The 8,809-nt window shown below is 65.0% G+C and overlaps 2 protein-coding genes across 2 annotated transcripts; one reads left to right on the top strand and one right to left on the bottom strand.

The window, feature by feature from the left end:
• Positions 1-1,907: 1,907 nt before the first annotated feature.
• Positions 1,908-3,290, bottom strand: EMIHUDRAFT_106239 (hypothetical protein; the record flags this gene model as incomplete). Its single annotated transcript, XM_005760587.1, has 1 exon — positions 1,908-3,290. One exon carries the CDS (start codon positions 3,288-3,290, stop codon positions 1,908-1,910), a length of 1,383 nt encoding a protein of 460 aa, XP_005760644.1.
• A 2,942-nt stretch (positions 3,291-6,232) lies between these two features.
• On the top strand, positions 6,233-7,697 carry EMIHUDRAFT_428303 (hypothetical protein; the record flags this gene model as incomplete). The annotated part of the gene is made up of 2 exons (XM_005760586.1): positions 6,233-6,620; positions 6,657-7,697. The coding sequence occupies 2 exons, from the start codon at positions 6,233-6,235 to the stop codon at positions 7,565-7,567; spliced, it is 1,299 nt and encodes a 432-aa protein (XP_005760643.1). The 3' UTR covers positions 7,568-7,697.
• Between the last annotated feature and the right edge of the window lie 1,112 nt (positions 7,698-8,809).

Raw genomic sequence — 8,809 nt, 5'->3', positions numbered from 1 at the left:
CGCCCACCGCCCACACAGGTGCCGCACGCCATGTTCCGGCCGGGCGCGTACCGCCGCGCGCTCAAGCACCTCACGGCGATGCTGCACGTCGTTGGCCACACGACCGCCCTCCAGCTCAACCGCCGGCAGCGCTTTGAGACCTTCGGCCCGTGGCCGCACGGCCCGGCGCGCGCCTAGGAGGGTGGCGCCACCCGGCGACCCCGCCGGGGTTTGTCGCGCCCACGGCTCGCAGAGCCGTGGGCGCGACTTTGTAGTGTGTATTAGTTAAGTAGCCGCAGTCGGCGGCAACGCTCGAACTGCTGGAACGGCCGGGAACTGCCAGGAACTGCCAGGAACTGCCAGGAACTGCCAGGAACTGCTAGGAACTGGAGGGTAATTCGAGTGAACTCGGTGTTACTTGTGCCCACTGCGCCTCACCTGGGCCACTCGTGAGCATGCGGGAGTAACCTGAAGCACGTCCAAAACTCGAAACACCCGTTCACACCCGTACTCGAAGTGGCTGTGAAATTTGGCTTGACGCTCGTCAAAAGTGAAACAAATAAAGCCAATTCTTGGGCCCTTCGTGGTGGCAGCTGGCGAGGAAGCGGTCCTGTTGTCTTGATGACATATCTCACTGACCTTGCCGGTTTGGGTCCGTGGGCGCTTGGGCTGTCAGCCGCGCACCACAAGATTCCACTGGTCGTGCAGGGCCTCGGGATGCGATGGGGCGGCGTCGGCTACAAGCTGCCTGCTGTGAGGAGGGCCGTCCAGCTACTCCAAGCGCTCAACCCGGCCATTCCCATTGCCTTCTCCGACGGCACGGACGCCGTGGTCGCCAACTCGCCGCAGTATCTGCCGCCACCGGTGCGGGACAAGCGCACGCTGACGCTCAGCGGCGAGTGCGGCTCCTTCCCGAGATGCTTCGCCAAGCAAAACGCGCAAAACGAGGCCTTCCAGGCCTGCCGAAGGAGCTCGCGCGCGTGCTATCCAAATTCAGGCGTGTACATTGGGCAGCCCGAGGCGCTGTTGGAGGCACTGTCAGTTATGCACAACTATGCAGCCAGGGAAAAAAAAAGCGAGCACAACGAGGATCAATCCGCTGCGAATAGGATGTATTATAGCCAGTCGGGATCAAGCAGTTTCCGGGTGGAAGTGGACGGCGACTCACGTCACTTCCTCTCGCTGTTCCCTTGCAAAGGCCCTCGCCTACGCCACTTCCGCAATTTCACGCTCTGCCACGATGGGGCCCACAACCCGCTCCGGTACGTGCGTCGCGTGGACGGCGAGACCACAGCGCTCTGGTACAACTACTCTGGCCAGCCCTCGCGCCCCTTCATTGTCCATTCGAGTGGGCTCCACCAGAGGTTGAAGGCCGCGTACTTTGGGCAGGCGCAGAGAGGCTCTCCGCGCGACTGGGCAAAGCTCTTCACGCCAAACCGAGCCGCTGCTGAGGCCGCCCGCGCGCACCCTGTCCTCGTCGTCGACTCGGTGGCCCATGGCCTTTGCCATGCGACGACGCTGGGAGAGTTGACCGGTCACCACACCATGTAGCATTCCCCGAGTAGGCCATGCCCTCCCGCTCCGGTCTACTAGAGAAGAGTTGTAAGTCCGGTGGGCTGGGCACTTGGAGCACTTGGAGTGTGCAGTTAGTAACCTCACATCCAGGGCCGGGGAGGCGGGAGCTTCCTACGGGTACGGCTTTAAGAAGCGCACCTAGCGGGCCGGATGATCGGCATCGGGCTACGGGCTAGAGAGCCCTGACCCCTAGGCTGGGGAGTGGGATTTCACATTCCCTCATGAATCTCATTTTTCACATCTTGTTGCCAGGTACGTTTTCTGGACAAAAGACAAACAAGAGCTCGCAAACGAACACATCTCTCAACCCATCTCCTAGTAGAGGTGTCCGTTTTATTTATTTATTTCATCTCTCAACACGGCGCGAACCGCTCCCTCGCGAGCAGTTCACTCTCATCATCCGGCTCCTGCCACCGCTGTAGACCGCCTTCGCCGCAGCAGAGCGATCCGAGCGCCGCAAGTGCCGCCAGCCGCCCAATCTCGTCGGACGACTTTGCGGCGAGCCCGTTGCCGCCCGCGGCCGCGTATAGCTGGCCACGCACCTTTCCGACGAGGGGCAGGCCCGTCTCGGTGCGGCAGTTCGCGCATGCGTCGGAGCGAACCTCGAGCGGTTGCAGCCCCGGCACCAGCTCATGCAGCATCCCCTCCATCTCACACCTGGCCGCCGCGTCGCCGCCCGAACGGTACCACGTCAGCAGGTCGCTCGGTTCCAGCAGCGGCCGCGTGCCGCCCCGCCCAGGCGTGCGGCCCGCCGCGTCCAGGCGTGCGGCGGGGGCGGACGCATCCTCCACCCTCGCGCCGCCGAGCTTGAGGACGGTCCGTCCGTCTGGGTACCGGATCGGCGGCAGGAGGTAGGCCCACCAGGTGGGGAACTTTGCAATCACGCTCGGCATCCCCTCGAGGCGGGCTGCGTCGCTGTCGCCGAGCGAGAAGTGCACTGTCTGCGTGGTGAAGTTGCTCAGGCGCAGCGGCGCCGGGACCAGCCTGCTCGGACCGTTGGTGAAGGCGCCGCAGCAGAGCAGCACGCGGGCCGCGCGCAGCTCGCGGCCGTCGCGCAGGAGGACGCGGTACGAGGGCGCCGGCGCCTCGCCCTCCGCCTCGCCCGTCGCCTGATCCGTCCCCGCGGCGGCCTTCGCCGCCGCCTCCTCCACCGCCACAGCTGACTCGTCGACACGCTCAAAGGCGACGCCCGGCCGAACGCAGCGCTGCGCCGCGGAAATCTGCGCCGCAACCAGCCTGCGCGCCGAGATGTGGCCGCTGCGCCGCGGCTCCCAGACGCCCGCCGCGCCGGCCGGGAAGGAGAGGTACGGGTAGCGCTCGCGCAGCGCGGCGGCGTCGAGAAGCTCGTGAGGCACGCCCTGTGCCGCTGCGTTGGCGGCGCGGGCAACGAGCGACGGCGCGCCGGCCGGGCCGACGGCGAGATGGCCGACCTCGGAGAAGAACTGCACGCCGCTCTGCTCCTCGATCTCGGCGTACCGGTCGATGGAGCGCTGAGCCAGGAGCGCCCAAGTTGGGTCCGGGTCGGTGCAGCGGGTGATGCGGCCCTCGTCGTGGTGCGCGCCGAACGCTCCCCACTCGCCAGGCTGGCGTCCCTGCGGCTCGCTCGGTCCGACGAGGGCGATCCGCGAGCCCGGCGCCGCGCCGAGAGCCGCGTGGCGGGCAGCTGCGCTGCCGATGAGGCCAGCGCCGACGATGACGAGCGAGTAGTCTGCCGTCTTTTGCGGCGTATCTCGCATTTACTTGATATCCCGGCGCGTCCCGATAAACCGAAAGGACGTGACCGTCCAACAATCGCCGCGCGCTCGGCCTCAGTAAGGCCGCATGCGGCTGCTTCGCGCACTGTCCAGACCGGCATGTGTCGGCGCAGCACTGCTGGCTTCTCGGTCGCCAGTCGTGCTCTCGCTGCCTGCCGGTGCTGATTCCCGCGCGGCGGCTCGAGCGCAAATCGGCCGCCAAAGTCCAACAATGTGCCCTGTAGGTGACCTTGCTGGTAGAGCACCGTCCGCTGGCGGCGGCCAGGGCCCGGCACGGATAGATAGGTGCGCGCTATGAGGTAGAAGTCTATCTGCGGCACCGCCTGACGCCCTCACAGCCCCAGGTGTTCTGCGGCTCCATCAGACCTCCGAGCGGCGTAACAAAGGATACAGGCACTCCAGCCTGGAGACATCGACGTCAAGCTGTGCATGGCGGTGGCTAGACCACTGATATTGACTGTGACGCCTGGATGCATGAGGATTGCCGCGGATTCGGAGCTGCTCGTCTCCGTAGCGGCCTTGCGTGATCCGTGACAGTCGTGTAGACAATGCTAGAAGACGCTCCTTGACGGGTCTCTGTGGAGGAAGGCCTCCAGCTTGGGGCTGCTCCAGGCAGCCCTGTCACACACAACTCCTCTTGTCCCCTTGACCAGCGCATTTGGCCTATAGTTCACACTTTGTTCTTCTCCGAGCGCACTCAACCCGACCCGGGCATGTATCAGTCCTCACCACCCTCAGACCGTGTAGGCGATGTGCGTGACTCTGTCTGTCCTTCATATGGACCATCACGACCCAGGTGATGTGTGTACAAGTCATTGTACGCACAGTTGGCATTGCATTGTCAACATTATCGCGTCGGGCCGAGTACGAGCTTCCCCGCTCCCGCTCCCGCGGCTGCTGCTTCGGGACGGCGCCGCGGACGACTTCAATGGACCTCTGAGTGGGAGGTTCGGCCCGGGTCCGCCCTCCTGCGGCCAGGCTGGGTGCACCCGGTACCTTTGGGCTGGGGACAGCCAAGTAGATCGGCGTCGGACCGCGATAGGCCCGATAGTGGGACCATTGTTGGAGCCCGGGATATCGGGATGTGAGCAGTCTCCGGGCGTGTTTTATAAGTCTCTTCCCCGCAACTGAGGGGGTGGTAGCGGAGTTGCACCGTCATCCGTCCGTTTCGCGCGCATTAGCGACGATGCACTCGACGCTCCGCCACGCTGGCGGCAAGAGGAAGGTGGGCGAAAGCGGAGCCGTTGCTGGCGAGGACCCCGACGATGGCGACGGCTACGCCGTCAAGATGCTGCAGCGTCTCCTCGATGTCGCACGGCCCAAACAAGCAACTTCTCGATCGCTGGCCGACACACTCGAGCTCGTGGTGGAAGAATGGAGTGTCCACGCAGCGAAATTGCAAGGAGGCACGTACAACATCGTCGGCGGCAAAGAGCGTGCCAACGCCAAGAAGAACCTGCGTCGAGGGTCCGAGACAAAAAGCGTTATGAGTATGGTGCTAGATGCGGCCGGCACAGATGAGCTGCCGCAGGCAAGCCGCTGCTGCCACTGCCGCTGCCGCACGTAATGCTCGCGCCCAACCAGTCGCAGCCCCCACGCCTGCAGGTGCTCGAACTCGTCTCGAAGCTTCAAACCAGCTCTGGCCGCGCTGCACTAGTCGACATGTACGGAGCAAAGCACGAATGCGCCGACGACGCCGAGATGGCAAACGACGATGATGACGTCGATGCGAACTGCTGCGTCCCGCCTGCAGGGACCAAAGTATCGCTGTGCAAGCTTGCTGCCCACACCGTCATGAATGAGCAGAGTGGCGCAATCGTCGGCTACTCAGCTGAAGCCGATCGGTACGTGGTGCAGCTCGAGGATGGAACGCGCGTGCGAGTGTGTCGTGGCAACCTACGCCTCGAGGCGCTGACCACTTATGATTTCGCTCAAGGGGGAGAGAATGGAGGGGGGAGAATATGCGTGCTCGTTTTTCTTCGAAAGCAAATTTTTTTAGAAAGAAAGCAAAGCGCGCTCACTTTCCCAACTTGGAGCCCTTGGCAGGCTGGGTGCACCCGGTACCTTTGGGCTGGGGACAGCCAAGTAGATCGGCGTCGGACCGCGATAGGCCCGATAGTGGGACCATTGTTGGAGCCCGGGATATCGGGATGTGAGCAGTCTCCGGGCGTGTTTTGCGTGGTCACGTAGCTATGTCTCCACGTGGCCTGCGGCTTCTGTGAGTCAAACCACGCTTGTCAGGGATGGGTATGGCATGTGTTGCGAGGCTGGTGAGCTTTCTGGCCGTCAGATTCGGCTCTACCGTCCGGTGTGAAAGGATTGTTGGATCGGCTGGTTTATCAAGTAAATGTGAGATAGGGTATGATACTCTCACGCAAACCACCTCGAGACCATACCCCCCCGCCTGCTGACAGACCCAGCCTCCCGGAGACCGGGGATGGGAGGTTGACGCGTGCTACGAGATCCTGATCGATAGCACGCTGCTTATGTGCTTATCACAGTAGCCCGAGGACGGGGGGGGCCACCAGCGCCACGCCCCGAGGCGAGGGAGAGCGGCCCGTGCGGCACCACCGCTCACACAGAACACTACAAATCAACTAAACGGGTGACCCCACTCTACTCTGCTGAATGGGCGGGTCGGGTGCCCGGGGGGTGGGGGGGTGGGGTGGGGGCACCCGGGGCGCTCCGCCCCGCCCCTGCCCCTCGCTGCCCCGGGGGTGGGGCCTCACCCGCAGCGGGCGCGTCCCGGGGTGGGGTCTCGGGGTGAGTCCCGCGTGAGGCCCGCCCGTCTCCGTCCTCGGCTACTCGAGTACTGTGAATAGCTGGTGACACGTGTGCGCGGTCGCGCTGCGGCCAGTCAACAGCCCTCTCCTAGCGGCTATCTCCTGCGAACCAGGCTGCGACAACGCGCGGGCAGCGCCAGAATGCTCGCCTTCCTACCGCTCGTCGCCGCCATCTACGGCCCAGCCGCCCGAAAGGAAGGCGTCGTCGTCGCCACTGCCAGCAGCTTTGACGAGGAAGTCCTCAAGCACGATGGCCCGGTCGCCGTCCAGTTTTACGCCCCGTGGTGTGGTCATTGCAAAGCGCTCAAGCCCGCGTGGAAGAAGGCGACGAAGGCGCTCTCTCCAGGGACCATCAAGCTCGTCGTGGTGGACGCGACCACCGAGGGCGCGCTCGCACGAAAGTACGGCGTGAAAGGGTACCCGTCGATCCAGGTCTTTGGCTCGAACAAGCGCAAGCCCGAGACATACCAGGGCGCAAGGGACGAGTCGTCGCTTATCTCGGGGCTGAGAAAGATGGCCAAGAGCGGCGGTGGCGGCGGCGGCGGCGGCAGTGGCGGCAGCGGAGGGGACAAGTCCAAGCCCAAGCCCAAGCGGGCGTCGTCGTCGGGCGGCGGCGGCGGCGGCCACTCCGGCTGGGGCGCGGGCTCGGCGGTGGAGGAGCTTGGCGACTCTGACTTCGAGTCTCGCGTGATGGAGGGGGAGGGCCTCTGGCTGGTGGCCTTTTACGCTCCGTGGTGCGGGCACTGCCGCAATCTCGAGCCCGAGTGGAAGGCTGCGGCAGCGCGGCTCGAGGGGAGCGGCTTCAAGCTCGGCGCAGTGGACGCGACGCAGGCGACGGGCGTGGCGTCGGAGCACGGCGTGCAGGGCTACCCGACCATCAAGTTCTTCAACCGCGGCGCGGCGACGCCGTACGAGGGCGGCCGCACCGCTGAGGACATCGTCGGGCACGCGATGTCTGCGCTCGAGACGTCCGGCGTCGAGGCGGAGGTGCCGCAGCTGACGTCGGCCGAGCAGTGGCGCTCGCTCTGCGGCAAGAAGGGGACCCTCTGCGCGGTCGCCTTCCTCCCGCACATCCTCGACTCGGGCGCCGACGGCCGCGACGCCCACATCGCGACCCTCAAGGCGATCGCAAGGCGGAACCGGCGGCTCTACACTTTCCTGTGGTCCGAGGGCGGCGCTCAGCCGGCGCTGGAGGAGGCGCTCGACCGCTGCTGCGCCTCGTACCCCGCGCTCGCCGCCGTCTCGCTCGAGAAGGGGCGCTTCGCCCTGATGCGCGACGCTTTTGATGAGAAGCACGCGGCGACATTCGTTGGCGGCGTGCTGCGCGGAGGCATCCGCACAGAGCCCGTCGCCGCCTCGGCTCTCAAGGTGGTGAGCGTGGAGGAGTGGGACGGCAAGGACGGGGAGCTGCCAGAGGAGGAGCCGCTTGACTACGACGACGACGACGGGACGGTGGAGGGCAAGTCGGAGCTGTGAGAGAGCGGTTAGGGAGAGCCATGGGGAGAGCCGTGAGGGAGAGGCTCAGAGAGCTCCACCCCGAATCGGATAGCGCGTCGCATAGAGCTCTATTGTGGGCTAGAGAACATGAGAAATAACATAAAACAAACGCACCCCAACGCCACATGTCCGTAGTCCTCTGACCTCTCCGCGCCGTTCTCGACGCGCCGTGCGACACACGGTTAAAATGCGGCCTTTTGGCACCTCTACCTCCGACTCCTTCGCGAGTAGTGATCCACCGTCCCCTCAAGCTCGGCCTGTGCCCTTAGGGCCTCCGCCTCTGCAATGCATGCCGGCCCTCGCTCGACAGCCAAATCCACACGCAGCCTTCCTCCGAGCAGCTCCTTTGTCACATAGGCTCCAGACGCCGCCTCGCCGTCCACCGATACCACGCAGTCGCCAAAGAGAAGCTGCCCGTCCGCTGGGCCGCCGCATTTAGTGCTGACAATGTAGCCGAGCGCGTTGGGGTGTCGGGCAGAGAGGATGGTGATCCCAAAGGGGATGTCTGCCGACGTCCTTGTCAAGCGCACAGAGTGCCTCTCGCTGCAGCGGCTCCGCGCCGCCTCTTCCTGGTCACTCGCCATCGCGCCGAGATCCGCGAACGCCATCTGACTCGGCAGGGCGCCTGCTCGACGGCGGCCAGGGCAAATGGCCAGCCCAGCCGAACGCCCTCGACGGTTTCGCGCCGAACTTGGGCTGCCCGGTTGCAACTCCTGGTGGTTTGATTCGCCAATGGCTGCGATCGATGGCGGCGATCGCGAGTCTTCCAATTCTGGCGCTCTCTGCAGTCTCGGAGCGCGTGTCCGTGGGCGAGCGAGTTCACTACACGTTTGACTACCGCGAGTGCGAGCGCGGCGCCTTCACTCAGTGGGCGGCGGCAGAGAGCTCCTCGAGCGCCCTAGCCATCTGGGCCGAGCCGGGCCGTCGCGAGCAGCGGCTGCTGCGGCCAACCGGGCAGGGCGCAGACTGCATTGAGGGGCGCAATGGGGTTCTGTTCAATGCGTCAGATTGCTGCTGCTCTGCACGCGAGGCGACCTGCCCCGCAGGCAGAGCTCGATTTGCGCCGCTGCATACTTCGACCAGCGAAGAGGCGGAGCTGGGACACGGCATGCGCGACGGGCTGACGCTTGAGCTTTGGCTGAGGCCTATGGAGAGAGCACCGCAGGATATACAGCGGCGGACGATTGCGACGGTGGGATCGCAATCTCCGTCTTCCAAGCT

Source organism: Emiliania huxleyi, assembly GCF_000372725.1.
Source record: "Emiliania huxleyi CCMP1516 unplaced genomic scaffold EMIHUscaffold_75, whole genome shotgun sequence".
NCBI lineage: Eukaryota > Haptophyta > Isochrysidales > Noelaerhabdaceae > Emiliania > Emiliania huxleyi.
The sequence above is the reverse complement of the archived record's forward strand: the minus strand, read 5'-3'. Positions and strand labels throughout refer to the sequence as shown.